The sequence below is a fragment of the Tachysurus vachellii genome, chromosome 1 (genome assembly GCF_030014155.1).
Source record: "Tachysurus vachellii isolate PV-2020 chromosome 1, HZAU_Pvac_v1, whole genome shotgun sequence".
Lineage (NCBI taxonomy): Eukaryota > Metazoa > Chordata > Actinopteri > Siluriformes > Bagridae > Tachysurus > Tachysurus vachellii.
The window spans coordinates 5,860,860-5,879,866 of NC_083460.1; the positions used below are offsets into that span (position 1 = coordinate 5,860,860).

Below are 19,007 nucleotides of genomic sequence, written 5' to 3' on the forward strand. Positions count from 1 at the left end.
AGCTGCCACTGCTGGGCCCCTGAGCAAGGCCCTTAACCCTCAGTTGCTCAGTTGTAAGTCACTCTGGATAAGGGTGTCTGCTAAATGCTGTAAATGTAAATGTAGCATGTCACCCAAATGAGGATGGGTTCCCTTCTGAATCTGGTTCCTCTCAAGGTTTCTTCATCATGTCTTTTCCTTGCCGCCGTCGCCTCCGGCTTGCTCGATAGGGATAGATACTGTATATAGTATCATAAATTTTAAGTATTTTTTTTAATTAATTAATTTTCTTTTTCTCTCTCTTCTGTTTCCATACTTCTGTAAAGCTGCTTTTAGACAATGATAATTATACAAATAAATTAGAATTGAATAGAATTTTTCTCCATGACAGAAGTTGAACTATTTGGAGAAATAATATATAATATAATATAATATAATATAATATAATATAATATAATATAATATAATATATATGGAAATACTGCTTACTGGTCATGTATTTTCCTCTGACTGTACACAATTAGTGAAACGACTATATTGAATTTATTGTAGCTAGGAACAGATAAATTGAGTTTGTTTAACTCCAGAGGCGGATAATTGACGGCGGTGTTGGACGCTTGTTCTGGCGTGTGAGATCTGCGTGCGCGCTCCCGTGTGTGTGTGTGTGTGTGTGTGTGTGTGTGTGTGTGTGTGTGTGTGTGTGTGTGTGTGTGTGTGTGTGTGTGTGTGTGTGTGTGTGTGTGTGTGTGTGTGTGTGTGTGTGTGTGTGTGTGTGTGTGTGTGTGTGTGTGTGTGCGCGCGCGCGCTCCCGTGTCAGTGGTGAGGACTTGGATTTCTCCGCGCTCGCGCTCGGTGGCTCTCTGGAAACGGCGATCCGGCGCTGCGAATCCCCCGGCAAACATGTCCAAGCTGGAGCAGATCCTCATCCTCGATCCCCCGACTGACCTCAAATTCAAAGGTAAGGCAAATGCGCTTCCGACCCGCAACTGACACCCGGTCAGGAGGATGTTTTATTATATATAAGTTAGCCACGGATTTCACGCTGCCTGTATCCGCCGCCATGTTTGAGGCAGAGGAACTCGGGCAACTGCGGATCCCCGGGCTCGAGTGACGTCGCTATGCGGCCCAGCACTCACCTTACATCGGCTAGCTTCACCGGCTAACTCCGCTTATACGTTACACAATACACCAACCGCGACAGAATATGTATTCTGATCCCAGACTTACACTAATGATTAGTTTGACTTCTTGGTCATATTTTTCTCTAACTACACACTGGTCATTTCAGTGCCCGGCTTCTTTTTTGGCACCGAATTGATTAGTTAGCATCTGACGCTAGCGTTAGCACGAGCTAGTCAGTGTGGATAGGGTTACAGGGACGACGTGGCTAATGCTAGCTAGCTAGCAAGCTAGCAGGTGCTGATGTAGGCTAATTCGTTGGCTGGCGTAACTTTGAAATAGCCACATTAGACAAAGGTATATTTGACACGCACAATTGTACGTTTAAATCCAAAAGTATGACACGTGTGTGTTTTTATTTAATGAACTCGTTTAGCGAATCGAAGGTTGTCAGATAGCTCACATAAATATTTGATGCTCTGTCAGACAAGGTACATTACAAGAAGACAGTGTTCCTAGTTCAATATTTTTGAAGGAAGCCATCTAGCAACCCTTATGTTTTAGTCAATTCCATTTTGTTAGTATGGTTTTATATATAAAAAGGGATTAATTGATTAATAGCTCGACTCTGGGGCTCGGTGATGTATCTGAGGAGGGCGGGGTTCTGAGGACGAAACAGGACTTTAGCTTGATGGCTTCAGCACGAAAGCACCAGGGTGTGTGCACACAGATCAATTCTGCATTATCATCTGTACCTTTCAGAAGCATTTATCCTACATTCAGCAGCCTGTAAAGTGACTTTAAATTATGCAAAGGTTGTAGTCTGAGAGGAAAAACACAACACACAAACTCATAAACTCATATTTAACATCAATGATGATCTCGGGCATTAAATAACAATTAAAGATCAGTTGCCGTGTGCCTTGTTTCTTACTACTAGATCCCAGACAACATCTGATAGGTTAGTTTACATCTGATAGGTTAGTTTGACAGATTCGATGTTGTAAATGGACAACGAAAACATTCAGCCAATTAAATCTCACTAATTGTCACATGGACACCTGTTTAACCAATCACAACATGGTTTGTCATGTGAGCGAATATGTAATTTTCCAAATTCAATAGTTGAGCATATCTGGTTTAAATTGGTAATAAATTGGACCATTCATACATTTGTATATGATTTCAAATCTTGTTAAAAAGATATTTTTGTACATGCAGCTAAACTCATCTTGTCCATGATGATTTGGATGCCATGTTTTGCAAAAAATACATATTATGCAGACATTAATTTGGACCTTGTCAGATTGCAGTGCCTTTGGTTCCATCAGATGCAAACCTGGCGTACAGCACTGCTGTCTGCTACAAATCTTCCAGAACTGTTTTTGGACTTTACTTTGATGTAAAACACACTTCACAATGAAATCTCCATGCTGTCAGACATCTTACAACAACCAAAGTGGAAATGTACACACACAAATTTAATTGCTAATGCGATAAAATCCTATTTCGGAAACCACACATAATTGTCCTGTTGATAGTGTCGATAGTGTCAATAGTGTGTTTGTGACCAGGACTTGGCCAAGTATTTGGATCATAAAGTCAGGAGATCGGTTGCTCATGTCCCTTGAGATATCTTGTCTTGAGGAGTGTTTGTCGGACTGTCTCTCTGTCCTCTTCTATAAGCTGTCAATCTAATCTATAATGATGCTCAACATGTTGCTCAACACCTCAGCTGACTTGAATGCTTTGTAGTCTAATCTTAGCCTGTAGAATGCTGTTTCCTGTGAATTAGGTCAGGATGCTGTACAGATGGCAGTTGTGTCTGTGTAGTAAAATGATTCCAATATTTGTGCTCATCATCCATGCTTTGATTATTTTTTATTTTTTTGCTGGAAAATAAATTCTTAACTAACAAATATTTTTTAGCGATTGACTTCCATGACTACTCGCTCACCCAAAAAACACAAATTGCACCACCATGTTATTAAAACACCACTTTAAACATTTCATCCCTCTGGTCATACATTAACTAGCTGCACTCGTCCTGAGCTGCACTGTTGTTTTCCACCATTAGTCACATGATCTGGCAGCAAACCTTGCCTGCAGGTGCAGGTCGAATCAAGTGTCCCTGTATCACCTGGCACAGAGATCTCCCACAGTTCATCGGTCCAGGAGGAACGTCTTCGTTTAGCTCCTGTTTACACGATTCTCTCAGCACTGAACTGCTGCTCAAGCTTTGAAAGGCCAAAGCCGCCGTGTCCACTGAGCTAAAAGCAGCAGCAGCAGATCTGCGACACTCTCTCTCTCTCTCTCTCTCTCTCTCTCTCTCTCTCTCTCTCTCTCTCTTTCTCTCTTTCTCTCGCTCTCTCTCTGTCTCTCTCTCACTGTCTCTCTCACTTTCTCTCACTCACACACACACCTGCTCTCTTTCTATGTCCATCTTCGTCTGCTTCTCTATTCATCAATTCTTCCTGATGTGTGTTTAATTTAATTTGTCTCTCTAGTTCTTAGTTCTCTCAGATTCTGTTTTGTCCCTGCCATCTCTTCTTTCTCACGTTTTTCCTCTCTGCGTCTGTTGTCCGTCTCTTGTTCTTTCTATTCCTCACTGAATCTGATGTCTTTCTCCATCTCTCTCTCTCTCCCCCCTCAGTCTCCCTCTCCCCCTCAGTGTTATTTATAGAGACAGGGAGGCCTGGGAGACTGGTACAGCATGAGTGAAAGTGGAGGAGATGGTGAAGCCACTGTAGAGAAAGAGGACACAAGCTTCCTAGTACAGAGTAGCCTTACAACATTGTTTTTCTGTGAGAACGAATATGCAGTGAATGCAGTTACAGCTACTAGTGTACTGTAGACTACAGGTAAGAATACAAATCTTATCAGTATATAATCCAGATATGAGACTTTGCAAGATACAAGATATTCAGATGTTAAGGGGTATCGTATTACCTGAAGATCATCCCAGTGTGGGAATTTTGTAACACATTATATGCCGTGCAACACGAGTAACCAGCACCCAAGCACGTATCTTAGCTGACTCGGTCACTAAGTGGCGTGGCGTAGCACGGACATTTCCCAAGGATTAGATTTACAAATGGAAGCTGGATTGAATCATGAATCCATTTAGCAAACGGACAGGCCATGAAACCCTGTTTTGCTTCCGCACCCGATTCGAGACTGGCAGGGAACAACGAATAGACCTCCTCTCATGAGGAGTGGTTCTGCCAGGTAATTTTCACTATGTATTCGGCAATAAAGCCACTTTTGTTTTGGAAATTTAGCCAGCTGGATAAGCTGTAGGTGGAAAAATATAACTCGTGTGTAATATAATATTGTGTAGAACAATACATGCAACACTGTCCACTTGAGGAAAGACCGACATTGTGATTAGCTACGGTCTTGGTGCCATATTTGGGGGGGAAAAAAAGCAGAATATTAACCGCAACCAAAAATAATCAAACAACGTTTTCTGTGCGTCTTGTTTTCTGTCACAGGCTCTAAAGATAAATAATTGAGGACACCCTGTTGCACAGGAAATGCTGCAGTTCTGTAAAGTCCTGTTTGTTTGTATGACTGCAGGAATACGATCAAGAGTAGATCTTACACTGCTGAGTGAATGACCAAAGCCTGTGAGAGCAAGTAGTCCACGCTTAAGTAGTAAAGCACTTTCCTGAATCATCCACGATGACCTTTTATATGCATATTATTATTATTATTATCCGTTACAAACCCGGCTATCAGAAAAGCCTTGTGATCGTAGTAGGCGATGGTATGAGTCATAATGAGCTGAGTCATAGAAATGCCGTCTTCGCTTTTGTCAGATCTGAACGTGTAAAACAAACTTAAGTTATTCTTTTTAAGAATGTTTTACTCAGTTAAGCGACGTATAATAACAAAAGATATGCAACACTGAGTGACGACAGGTTTAGGTTTTCATCCTAAAAGTATTTAGGCTGTTTCACAAGATACGGACCCTTTTGAGGAAGGGCAATTAGTATAGAAAAGGTTTTGTTGCCTTACTCATCAGGTGTGACATTTAACACAGGACTTCTTACTTCTAGTACAAGCTCCTTTCCTGAAAAATACAATGTGCACACTAAGCTGATTTATATTGTGTACAGAGATGTACAGTTTCTTTTTAAGAGCTGAACATAAAATGTTTTTCCTTAAAAGTGCCTGGTAGTTATTTGTAGTCTACAACAGATAGACTATATCAAAAATGTACTTTATTGTTATCTAGTATGCAATAATGGACATTTTGAGCTGCAGTAACAAACTTGTTAAATTGGTGTAAATTATATAAATACGGTATATTCTGACAATTTAATAACGACGCCAATAATTTTGTTGGGGTAAGACCTAACGTAGTAAACCCAGTGTGTTTCATCCTGTGAGAGACATGTCTGAGCCTCACGTTTTAGCCAGACTAATGGTTTAATTTTTTATTTATAATTTTTTTGTGTTGTGTATACGGAAACAAAAACACAGAGTCCACCAGTTTGCGGCTAGTTTGAATTTCTTCTATTCAGTGCTTCAAATCATCATCATAACCAGCTTCGACACTGGAGCATAAATAGACCAAAGCCAGTATACAAATAATCTCTGGTCTAGATTTATGAAAAATGATGTCTCAACATATACAGGGCTGAAATTAGCCATCCTTCAGATTTTGGACAGAAGGAAAAATATAATCTTGTGACTTCCTTTTTTTTTTTTTTTTATTTTTTTTTTTTTTTTTTTTTTTTGGTGTGTTGTGTATCAGCATTTTTTGCGACGGCTGACACGTGACTATGTTGACTGAAACTCTTACACAAATACATGGCAGTGTACGAGGACCATCACACGTTATTAATTCATGTTAATGAACTCGTACGGTCTGTTATTTAAAACAAATAAAATAAAAAAGGCAATTTTTCTTGTAGCGTAGGAGGAGATCTTTCATCCCTTACCAGAGCAGTTGGAATGCTTTTAATCCCTGTGCTGTGACCTGACAGAGAGTCTGAGCTGCTCAGCGCTGTACATGAATGAAGAATTTCTTCTAATGATGCTTGCTATTTGCTTGAGCATCTAAAAAGTCAGTGATCCTTAACTCCATTTTTATCTGTTTTTTTTTTTGCTCTCGTTAAGTGCAGAAGTTGGGGTTAGTGCAGGATGCGATGCCTTGGGTGTAGGTTGCTTTCACTTTTAATGAGTATATTGGTCCAGTGATTGTGGCCTTCCATGGTGATTAGGTTGTTTTGTTCTTTTTTCTTTTTCTTAGTTCAGCTTGGTTGTTGCAAATGTGTTATTTTAATGAGGCTGCAGGTTAGCTTTAACATCAGCCTTTCATCTGTTACAGATGTTGGCGACGAGTCCATATTTGGTGGGGCTCAGATTTATTCCAGGCGCTAATACATTTTCAACAGTACTTTCTGCCTTTTTTCTGCCATTTGCTCAGAGAGGGCTTCAGGTTTCCGGCGACTTTTCACGTAATCAGTGTTTAGTCCCCGGCGTGATTTTTTTCGCAGGTGAGATGACGACACACACTCCGGCGCGGAGCAGGAGCGTTAAAGAGGTTGCTTCGGGCCACTTCCAAGGAAACTCTATCTCGGTTTCAGCTGCAGTGAGAGATATTCTACCCAGAATCAAGCACGTGTCTCACTTTGCACAAGACACAAGCTAAGCAGACTCACAGGACTATCTGGCTTTTTGTTATTCTTTTTATAAGATGATGTAATTATTACATTACCTTTTTTTTTCCCTTTTTAGTACGTTTTGCAACAAAGGGTTCTTGTTCTGCTGACAGTCATTCATCAAACGTTCGGCTCTGTGTTTTCAAAACGAGTCTAACTTTATCTGACCGTGTTGTAGCGCACCTGATGATGGCTAATGTGATAATACGTGTCATGTCTGGTCAAAAGAGCCATAGCTTTGTTCTAATTGAACTTCATCTCAATTGTCGCTAAAAGATACTACCACCACCACCTTGTTTCACAGATGAGCTATGTATTGGATCATGAGATTAGAGTTTTACCTTCTTCACACTCCGCATATCCAATTTCCCACCTCAAGTCTTCAAATGGTGGATTATGATGCCTTCATCCCTTCATGTCACTGACTGTTGTTTTTGAGTTTTTCTTTAAAGTTCTCACAACGATTGACGTCAGCTGCTGCTGTTTTTATTACCCGGCATGTTCGATGTCTGTTGCTCAGTATGTTACAGGTTTTACAAATTGTTGTATTGGCTATGCCCAACGTTTATGTTTATGTTCCTGACCTGTGTTTTTCCCACTTTTCTCTACCTCAGACCGGTTTGCTTTTTTTTTTTTTTTTTTTTTTTCCCCCCCATACACTGCTTATCCTTATCCTTGGCTTATCTTCGTTAACAGCAAATGCAGTCTTCACGGGGAACTAAAAGCTAAACCAGGAGTAAATGTTTAACAATCAATCTAACAAGAAATACCTGTCAGTCACGTGCTCCATTATTTATTTATTTATTTATTTATTTTTTTTTTTTTGCCTGCGCTCATACAAAATATGCTATATTCTATGTAGTTTAACACATCTACACATAAACACCAGGAAATTATAGATGAAATTGTCAGTCACCTTTTGATCAGAAACACAAACGTCTTCAGTCTACAACAATAACGTATGAACGGGTTGTTCCGTTCCAATAGTTTTGGAAGAGAGAACCGTGTATATTAAATTAAATCTCTCTAGCGGAAAGGTAAAACTGCTAGATGGCTTCACTAAATTTGTTATTAAATTCTAGCCATCTAGTCTAGTGGTGACTGTAGGGAATTGCTGGATATTTCACATGGAAACCTCTGAAGCTTCACCGATAAAAATTAAATGGGTATTGTGGGTATAGTGAACAATATGCTCCACATCCTGTTATGGGATCAACATATTAAGCTGTTCCTGGCAGATTCTGAGAACATATTCTGAGTAATAGTATGCTACTAAATGAAAAGGTATCGATTTGGGATCCGAATACAGACACCGATACCGATTCGGTCTCAACTGACTCGCAGCTGGTAGTGCATTGAATCTGTAAAGCCACAAGTACGTGTCAAGATCAGGTTTATGGTCCATGGTGTAAAAAGAAAGCAGAAGAATGTTTGTAATCTGCTTGCCCAAAACCAATAACAATGACATGACATTTGCTACCGATTTAATAATTAAGCAATAAATCTCACAGGTAGGCTGTGATTGGAAAATAGCTAGACTCAAAGTTCTTATTATAGTAATTATTTTCCTGAAACACTAAGTATAATAAGCATAGAACTTTTTCTAACAGTGTAAATACTAACATGTTTTATTTGTTTTTTTAAGAACAACAGTGTTTCTTTACAGAAAACCTCACAGTATCAAATACACTTCATACAAGTCCTTGTGTAGGCTGTTACTATAAAAACAACAGGGAACGATCATAAACCTCTCATGGAATGTAAACCGCACTGATTAATAGGATTTATTACCTTAATAACGTTTAAAGGTAGACGGTCAGCTCGTCTTTAATAGATACGTTTTGCTGTCAGTGAGCTGATTTTTAAATGTAAATTAGGAACTGAGTGCGTATAATTCTCACAAATTGAGTCAAATCCGATCGCCGCCTTGCCCGTATGCGAGGTTAAAAATCTGTACAAAATATCTCATTAACCCTTGAGTTAATCGTTGACCCTGAGTATCAGCTTGTGTTCTGTAAGAAGTGTTTGTCAGTGTTTTGTATAGCTGCCATTTTCAGTTGTGTTCTTTGTGCCATGGCCTGAAGACAGGTGCTATCTAGAGCAAAACCAAAGCACATTCTGGAGTCTCTCTCATTGCAAAGTGCTTTACTGTTGGAATGTTCTCGGTGAAACACTCTCTCCTTCACCACACCCAACTGTAAAGCAAACAATTTCTGGAAAACAATGGGGCTGGTTCAGCAGTAACTAAACAGCAGATAAGCAACATTATGGTCCAAAAGTCTGAGTATCATTAACTATTTTTTTATCAGTTGCTGTACAGGCAGGAGACAATTTAAACAAATGCACTGGCTCTGAAAGAATGTTTTTATTTAGCTGGCTAAGGTGTAGGTCGATGTGTCAGTAAGAATCTTTCAGCTGGTCAACTTTGACCCGTGAAGAAAGATTGTCATCCTGACATTCGGATAGTTCCAGGATGAGCCGTCCATTTCGACAGAGCTTCAACAACAGTTATCATGACGATGATAATGAGGTAAATCATATGCAGTGGCCTTCACAGTCAACCCAGTCGAACACCTCTGGGAGATTTTGCAACGTTAGACAACACTTTCTACCACCGTCATCAAAACACAATCATATGACCAAAGGTTTGTGGACACTTCACCTGTATGTTGGTTTTCCTCAATCTGTTACCACAGAGTTACTCCACACTTGGTCCACCCTTGTGCAGAAAGCAGATCCCATGAAGACATGGTTTGCTAAAGTTGAGGTAGAAAAACTTGTTGTCTAAACACGGCCCTGACCACAATCCCACTGAACACCTTTGGGATGAATCAAAACAGACTTCACCCCAGGCCTTCTCACCTGACCTTCAAATGCTCTTGATAAACCGACACACTTTAGTGGAAAGGCTTCTCAGAAGCTTCTCAGAAGAGTGGAGCTTATTGTAACAGCAAAAGAGATTCAATCTGGAATGTAATAGTCTGGTGTCCATATCTTTTGGACATATAATGTATTAAGGGAACTGGAATAGTACTGATTGTTCTGGTTAAGCGTAAATTACTTCCTTTTTTTTTTCTTTCACCAGACTGTCGTAATCTGTTAGGACATGGAAGATCTATGTCTTTATATCAGCACTGTTAATGACCAAACTCTTAATGACTTAACATGGCACTTACTACCGTCCTTTATGATGGGTCTTATCTTCCCTTCTGCTTCTTATCTAACCATTTTAGACTTGAAAGATTTATAAAAAAAAATTTTTTTTATTGATCAGCTCTTGAGTTTGGACGTTTGCTTACCCTACAGTTATACATGTCAGGAAATTAAAGACACAATTCACTAGAATTGAACGATGTCCCGCACAACCGACCGTGAAGGCAGCCAGGTCCATCTCCATAGCCTGCTGCGTCTAATATTCTTTTCCTTTATTCCCTGTCAACAAATAATAGCCGCCCTGTCATAAATTACCAGGTTACGTTAGCTAGCATTGAAATTGATGCTTTTTTTCAACCGTGCTTGTCTTATTCTTGTGTACTTATTATGGATTAATAACATGGTACTGCTTTTTTTAAGCATATCTGTGCTAGACCAGTTTTGCTAAAGCATATAATGATTTCCTTCACCACTAAATTACCATGGCATTGCATCAGGCAGACTTTTAAAGGGGGCATTAACACCATAATTCATTAATCCATTTCATTGACCTGTTCTTGTTATGATATATTTTTAGCACAACATTGTGTACATCTACAACAGTGACATACCTTTTTTTTTTTTTTTTTTTTTTTTTTTAATAGTTGCTGCTCTGGCATTGCAGTACTTATGTAAATCAATTCCTCACGATTTTGCTGAGTTCATTTATTTTTTTAATTGTTGCAGCCAATAATGCTCGTCGGAGCATTTGTCGGAATTTGTGATGCAACTTGAATTTCTGTGGTATTTTTTCCCCTTCTCTTCTCTTCTCTTCTCTTCTCTTCTCTTCTCTTCTCTTCTCTTCTCTTCACTACTTGAATTTGCAAAATTGCAAGCACAGGATTCTTTTAACCTCCTACAATTATGACACGAAAGTAATTATGTTCAGCACGCGTGAAGCAAACATGGCTTTGGCTAAATGCGCTGATTGCCATACGACGCATCTCGGACCAAAAAAAAAACTATGGAATATCTGAGATCATTCTTGCAAGCTGCTTCGAATGTTGTGTAGTTAATATCTGTGGTCACAAAATAAGAACTAGGATCTAAATGACCACCATGATCAACCAGTCAACCGCTAGCTATTAACATGTATGCTATTAAGTCATCAGTAGTGTAGCTTTTATTTTAATTGCCTTAGTAGTGACACCCCAACATTTCTACCTTTTGAGATGCTTCATCAGTTTGAGTATTTATTCAGTATTTAAACTGCATAAACGTATTCTTCACTAGCAATGAATAACTCACAAAAAGGTAAAGACGACAGTAAGAGATTAATGCTAGGAACAACCTCAGTGAAGTGGAAACGCATTCAACCTGAACACTTCTCTCTGGGGTTTTCCAAGTCATTATTTCCACATTTCTCAGTTAGATGGTGTGAGTAGCAGCAGTTTCAGCCTGTGAAAATACAGTCAGGCTGTTACCAGTACGCCAAGAGTTCTCAGAATGTAGCCACCGATCCGAATAAGCGCAAAATTGAGATTTCACAGTAGTGAAGTAATTACCTGAGTAACACTCAATTACAAGGTGTTAAAGCACAAGGGATGTTCAAGCTGAAAGTGCAGTGTGTTGTTTTTTTTTTCCTCTGTCCTCAGAGTGACTCGATCGTGTTTGTGTTGAACATCCTGCAGAAACTAAGACCTTCTAAGGTCATGTTAAACAGATTGGAATTTGTGTACTGCTTCATGAATTGCTTGAATATTCTAAAAATACGGCAGAAGAACCGACCATGAAAAGTTAACAAAGTTTTCTTCCTTCTTTTACCGTCTATTGTCTTGTTGGTGAGGGAACAGCACGGTTTAAAAAAAAAAAAAAGTCACCAACATTTTTAAAGAGAAATACTTACAGAATATGGGTTTGTTCTGACTTCAAATAAATGTATACCGGATCTCGTCTGTTTGTCGTGCAAGTCTCTAGTCAAAAGCGGTAATGTGAATCGCTGTTACGAAACAAAACGTAACCACGTAATTAAATTCATGTTTTATTTATAGCTATGAATGAATCATTAATGGTTACGCATTGGGAACACAAAGGGAACGGTTATGGCTGGAAGTCTAAGCTCGGTGGTTAAGATGTTGAGCTACTGATCAGAAGGTTGTTAGAGTAAATCTCAGGACCATCAAGCAGCCACTGTTTGCACTCGAGCAGTGGCCTTAACCCTCAACCGCTCAGTTGTTTAGATGTCAGACGTCTCTCTGGACAAGAGCGCGTGTCAAAATGAGATGGAAATGTGACTGACTGGTGACAAACGACTGTAGCTGGACATCCATTAGTAGCCGGACCTTGCTAAAATGTTCTTTTATCCCCTCAGGTCCGTTCACAGATGTCGTCACAGCTAACCTGAAGCTGACGAACCCGTCAGACAAAAGAGTGTGTTTCAAAGTGAAGACCACAGCACCACGCCGGTACTGCGTACGACCCAACAGCGGCGCCATCGACCCCGGCGCCTCGATCAGCATCTCAGGTCAGCTGCACGTCCAGCTCTTAAAACCAGCTGTCAATCACCTCATCTTATTTTATACATTTATAACCAACAGTTACTTTAAGGGGCAGGAAAAAGTGTAGATGTGTTTACATTCAAATGTTGCCTCAGAAGGAATTATTAATATTTCAGCTGCCGTTATTGGAATTTATAAAAGGCTGATGCAGTCCAGTTAAAGTGCGACTAAAATACCTTCAGCGTCATCATTTATTAATCAAGTAACTCTCGCATTTCCTAATCTGAAATCCTTATCACTTTTTTATGCTGCTTTGTCTTGATGTTATTAAATATCCCCATCGTTCATGTGTATATAACACCTATAAGGTCACAATCTAAAAATTAGACCTAAATATAAAATAAATGTGAAAAATTGTTTAATTGTTTTTATTTTTATTTATTTATTTTTTGATCCTGCTGAAAAAATAGAACATTGCCCTATAAAATAATGGGGATTTAGTGTTGCTGAGCTGCACTTGGGAATTTATTAGCATGCACATGCAAACACTAGGAAAATCAGCGTTTTGTATTTTAATTTTAGTCTGAATTAGCCTACAAAAACCATATACACACAGCTTCACGCAAGCACCGGGAAACAAGGCCCAGTGAGGCTTAAGAGCTGTCTTAGTTTTTTTTCGGGGGTTTATATATTTAAAGCAGCTCACGGAACGAAAAGCCTCTGTACTGAATTGGTTGTAGTTTAATTCTGACCGAAACTGAAGCACTAATTCTTTCTGCAGCAGATTTATTAGCGATTATTATCATTTGTTACTGCTTTACGTAGAAGTATTAAATGTGCGATCATGAAAATCTGATCTAAAAAGTATTGTCATGTATATAAAGGTTGAGGTTTGTTTTTTGAGTACAGAGTTCTCTGTCTAAACCTTTTTAGCTCTGAAACGTTTCTCATGTTTTTTTCCCCCACTATTTCTTTATTATGTTTTTTACAGTAATGCTACAGCCTTTTGACTATGATCCCAATGAGAAAAGTAAACACAAATTCATGGTGCAAACCATCTTCGCACCGGCCGCCATCGCAGACACAGAGACCATGGTAAGTATGAAGTGGAGATTTGTGTTGTATTCTTCCGTTTGAGTCAGTAGAGGGCAGCATGTGCTTTTTTTTTTTTTTTTTTTTTTATAAAAAAAATCACAAATATCCCATGATGAGTCCCATGATGTGCAAAAGTGGGATAAATGTACAAAAACACGTTTTATAAGACGCCGTCCTGCCCTTCATCACTGGATGATGGGAGTGAAAATATTTAGTTTTAACATCTCAGAGGTGCATGCTTGCAGTAAAATGATCTTCGGTTGACTGTTACATCATATCACTGCAGATATTAAACATCCCCAGGATCTGAGGTGTCCATAGCACCAATCATAACTGGCCATTAAAGCTTCTGTTTATACCCAGACAACAGGAACATAAATCACACCCATGACCCTTTTTACCGTTTTGTCCGTTCGGCTAAATGTAGCACAGGATTACAGCCTGACGCCACTCCCTAATAAACCCACAAATCCTAGACAACACCATGTAATTGTTTATTAGTCAGACCTAGCAGAGGTTCACACTCTTCACACATCTTGATGCATGTAAATCCTACACGTATATATCAGTTGCAAATCATGAAAGAATCCCTCGGTCGCGCGTTAACATCTTCGGACTCTTGATACGATTTAGCACATTCGCAAGCAAAGACGGCCGACTAAACAAGGCCTGGCAGACATCTGGGAATGTGTGTGTGAACGTCAATGTTGCATTGTACGACTATCACGACAGGATCTGAAACGCGCAATCTGATGTGCAGCACACGTGACGTTACTGATCTCACACAGACTGCTGTAGACCAAGAGCAAGTCAATTTGGCCAAGATTTTTTTTTTTTAGTATCGTATAAACTCACAGTATTGTTGGCACACGTTACATGGTGAAATGTATAGAGGTATAACCTAATGTTCTATCGAGTCTATAGGGTCTGGATTCTATAATCTTTCTCAGTCAATAATTTTGACGTTACTCTCTGCGATATAAAAAGAATAGAATAAATATATCCTAGAATATCTACTGAAACCACTGGGGAAAATAGAAGTACATGAAAATATGTAATGCAATGTAATGGTGTGTAAAAACAAGGAAATTTAAAATAAATAAAATAAGTCTGGCTATAAACTGGTGTTTATATTGCTCGAGAAATGAACACAGCACACAGAACTGCATGACTGTGACCGAGCACAAGAAGCTAGCGGCAAACAACCACTAGCGCTTCAGAGAACACACCAATCCTTAAACGTTTGCCAAAGAGCTGATATTTAATATTTCATATCTAATTTTGTTGGCACGCTGCTAACAATCAGAACGAATCAACCAAAACCCCACTGTCTGTATTAAAGTTCAGTAATTATTGTTGTGTAGCATTGACGTTTTTTTAAACTGACAATGAAAATGAATCATGTGGAGATTCTAGTCATCTACATCTGTAGGAATGTACTGGTGACAGAAATTGTACAAGATTTCTTTCGCCTTGTTACAAAAGCTCAAAATACCAAGGCTCAGATCAGACGGATCCGGACATTATCAAATTTATCGGCTTATTTAAAAACATAACTAACATGTCGGCAGATTTATTTGCAGTTCTGTCACATTTGTGGGCAAATTTGCAGGCCTCAGAGTGCAGTGGGAAAATATGCAGTTTAATATGTTAATGTCTGTTATTGAAGAATTACTGAAAGGTAAATTGTCTTAACATTTGCTATCGAGCCAAAGTTCCACTCGGGGATTTACAGAAAGTCTAAAAGCATCAAGACCTCGTCGCTACAGTCGAGCTGATTTAATAGAACTGCGGGTGTTGGAACTTATTCAGCCCTTCATTGCACCTGCGCTACAGTAACGTGTCAGACGTTTTCCTGGCTGCAGATTAACCTTAGACTTTAACCAAAAACCCAGTCAGTGGTATTTCTTCCTTGTTAGTCTGGGGGGTGGGTCACAGTTTGAGCTAGGTGTGCTGGCATGTGTGCGTGTGTGTAAACATGTGGTGTGTCTGATGTGTAACTGGTTCACTGTGACTGCTTGTGTAGCGTGTGTATGTGTGCGGGATGAGGTTGCAGCTGCTCCCTTGTCAAGGCTGATGAATTGCATGTCTGTGTTTCGACCCTGCAGTGGAAAGACGCAAAACCCGATGAGCTCATGGATTCCAAACTGAGATGTGTGTTCGAGCTGCCTTCTGAAAACGATAAAATGGTGAGTACATGAGTAATTGTAGGATTGGAGGAAGAAAAGGGGACTCGAGGAAGAGGAGGATGGAAAATGTACAAAATGGCAGTGAAAGAAGGAAGGAGGAAAAAGGAACGAATTTGGAAAGAAAAAGGAAAAAAGGCAAGGAAAGAAGGGAATGATGAAGTGAGCAAGGAAAGAAAAAGAGGAATGGAAATGGGGGATAGGACAGAAGGGAAGAAATTTAAACAAAGGGAAGGATGGGAGATCGATGAAAGAGGGGGAAGGAAGGAATAGAGGGGAATAGAAGGCTGGAAAGAGGAAGAGTGGGGCGAAAGGGAAATAACCCAAAGAAGCAATAAAAAAACGACAGGAAATGAAAGGAAACAGAAAACTGAACAGAAAGAAGGGATCAAACGAATGAAAGAACATGGAAGGAAAGATAAAAAATAGAAAGACAGAAAATAATTAAGTGATAGATAAACAGGAAGCAAAGTGGAAAAGGAAAGAAAATGAATGAAAAGAACTGAGCAGGGAGGAAAAGTACAAAATATATGATGGGATATGATGGTCTGGAAGGATAGGAAGGGAAAAAAGAAAGACAGGAAGAAAGGAACAGGAAATCGAAGAGAAAGAGTGACAGGAACAAAGAATTTGTAAAGATTCTTCTTATTCCTTCAGTCTTATGGGATTTAACTAATTCAGTATTCCAAAAGGAATAATAATAATAATAATAAAAACACTCACACTGCCACTGACCGGGCACCACGACTGCCCCCTCACCTCTTTGCCACACCCACCCCAACCTGATCCATGTCCTTCACCCATTTGGGAGCCCGTCCTCCCTTTTCCCCAACTCCCAGCAGTCTTAGTGGTAGGAGTGAGCTGCAGGGTTTCATGACTGCACCCAGTTCTGAGACCACGAATAAGACGGGTTACATGAGTGAGGGTCAGGCACAGGGATGCAAGGTAGGTCAAAGGTCAAGGTTTACATCGGTCAATCAAGAGGTGGTGCAAAAATACAGTCCAATGTGTGAACAGTAAGGAGAAATATAAACCATACAGTTTATGAGGAGTCAGTGGCTGAGCTTTTGATTATTGTTGTCTGTAACAAAGCAGCAAAAATTGGACCACAATAGCCCCTTTTCATTAGTGTGATGTCATCACAATTATCGTCCCTGGCTATGGCCCAGATCATGCTGCAGACTAGTGCCAGTGCCGCTCCCAAGTCCTGTTGCTTTGACTTTTCACTGCGTTTACACGTCTAACTCTGAGCTTTTAATGGCGATGGCAGAACGATGTGGATGCTGTGAATAAGGCTGCCCCCGTGTTGGCCTCCTGCAAGGTGGAAGGACTGTCTGCACCCAAAACTGCGAGCGCTGCCCTGGACGACACAGAGATGAAGAAGGTTCTCGAAGAGTGCAAGCGACTGCAGTCGGAAATGAGCAAGCTGCAGGAGGAAAACCGGCAGCTTAAGGTAACATTAGCACAGAGACCAGAGCAGTCAGGGGGTGTGGAGTTGAAAAATGTTTGAATTGTGTGAACAGAAAGTGGCCTGAAGATGAACGAACATAACTTGGAATTGGAGTTCATTTTCAACCACTTGGAGACCACCGGAACTCACGCCAGTCTGAAATCTGAGTGGTTTATAGGCTCACAACAATTTAAAATGTCAATGCGATTTGACCGCTGTCTGTTTGAATTAGTCAGTATAGTGTTTTAGCTCCAATCAGGAAGTGGCTTGGTGTTTAACTACAAAGAAGACAAGAAAGTGAAATTATGGTAGAAATACCGGTTAGTCTGTGAGATTTAAAAAAAAAATAATAATCTGACAGGAATATTATGGAGTTATACATAATATATTTGGCTGTATGACAGTCAAAAGAAAAACGTTTTTGCTGGTTGTGTGTATTTTACCATAATTTTAGCATTTGACAAATCTTTAGATCTTCAGCTGACACTCTGAAGTAAAAATCACCACTGTTGTTGAACGGCATGTATTTGAATCATGTCTTGCATTTATCCTACTTTCTCAGGATGATGGATTAAGAATGAGGAAAGCTCAGCGACCCGAGAACACAACCTCCAACTCCAGCTCTTTGATTGGCCGGGAGGTGGCCACCAGCTCCCTCCCATCACTCCTGGTCGTCATAGCAGCCATCTTCATCGGATTCTTCCTCGGCAAGTTCATTCTGTAGATGGACGAGTGAGGGGAGTCTGACGTGTTTGCCTGCCCATCAACCGGTTCCAGAGAGAGGGAAAGAGAGAGGGAGAGAGGGAGGGAGGGAGAGCTCTCAAGGCCTGGATGAAAGGAGAATGTCTTTCTGTTGACTTTGCCATATCATTGGTAGCTGGGCCAGCGGCAGAAACACACATCTGTGTGGCATCATAACGTCCCCAGCCTCACACACAGTTAGTCCAACACGAGAGAGGAAAAAGAGAGAGAGAGGGAGAGATGGTGGAGACTAAGAGAGAACAAAAAGAAGGAGCAGATTTAAAGCTCTTTTCCTCTCTGTCTCTTTTTATTCCCACAATGTATCTTTCTTTGATATAGATAGAAGGTAACTCGGCAAACAAGCTTAAAACACAGCATTGGTTTAAGAGAGAGTGATGAAACCATCACACAAAGAAAAAAAAAGACAGGACCTCTCAGAGACCCAAATTCTAAATGTGTTAATATGAATATTTTTGTCCTCTTTATCACCACCATCACCACCACCACATTCCTCGCTCTCTCGTTCTCGTTTTATTAAAAAGTTCAATGGAATTTTAGGTGTCTTGTGAATGTAATTTTAAGCCTTTTTAAAAAAAAAAAAGGAAACAACCTCAATCAAATCGAAAGAAACTAAAGACCTCGTGACCCCTTTTCACCCCCGGCAGCATCAGAAAGACGGCAGATATTTCTACCCTTCGCTGCCTCTCCATTTCCACAGGAACGTCAACAGTTGGGCTGGGATCAAAGATGCCTCCTTTTTGTACATTTGTCTTTTTTCCTGTCCCTAATGATACCGATGCAGACTTTTATTACTGTTCTATCATATTATTAATATTATTAATGTTCTTTATTTTCCCTCAATACAAAACATTTATCACTACTTGAGGCAAATGTTGACTGAAGTTCGAGTCTACACCTCTCCTATCCTGTCCAATGCTATTAAACATTAAAGAAATAAAGTGGGAAAAAAAAAACTCCACTCGTACAGCTGTGGGTTTTTCACCCCTCTTTGTGTTGTGTCTGGGCCATCCATGTCCTCCTTTTCTAGACATATACACACACACACACACACACACACACACAGATATATATAAATATATATATATATATATATATATATATATATAATCTCTAA

The 19,007-nt window shown here is 39.8% G+C and overlaps 1 protein-coding gene across 1 annotated transcript; it reads left to right on the forward strand.

The window, feature by feature from the left end:
* Positions 1 to 778: 778 nt before the first annotated feature.
* Positions 779 to 18,888, forward strand: vapal (VAMP (vesicle-associated membrane protein)-associated protein A, like). Its single transcript, XM_060869967.1, has 6 exons — positions 779 to 937; positions 12,274 to 12,426; positions 13,392 to 13,495; positions 15,604 to 15,684; positions 16,952 to 17,134; positions 17,694 to 18,888. Exons 1-6 carry the CDS (start codon positions 880 to 882, stop codon positions 17,853 to 17,855), a joined length of 741 nt encoding a protein of 246 aa, XP_060725950.1. The 5' UTR covers positions 779 to 879; the 3' UTR covers positions 17,856 to 18,888.
* The last annotated feature ends 119 nt before the right edge of the window (positions 18,889 to 19,007 follow it).

Excerpts from the sequence above, each read along its gene's own strand:
- vapal (XM_060869967.1), top strand. The coding sequence starts at position 880 with ATGTCCAAGCTGGAGCAGATCCTCATCCTCGATCCCCCGACTGACCTC. Across the intron at positions 13,496-15,603 it reads TCGCAGACACAGAGACCATG|TGGAAAGACGCAAAACCCGA; the intron begins GTAAGTATGAAG and ends TCGACCCTGCAG. Across the intron at positions 17,135-17,693 it reads AGGAAAACCGGCAGCTTAAG|GATGATGGATTAAGAATGAG; the intron begins GTAACATTAGCA and ends CTACTTTCTCAG.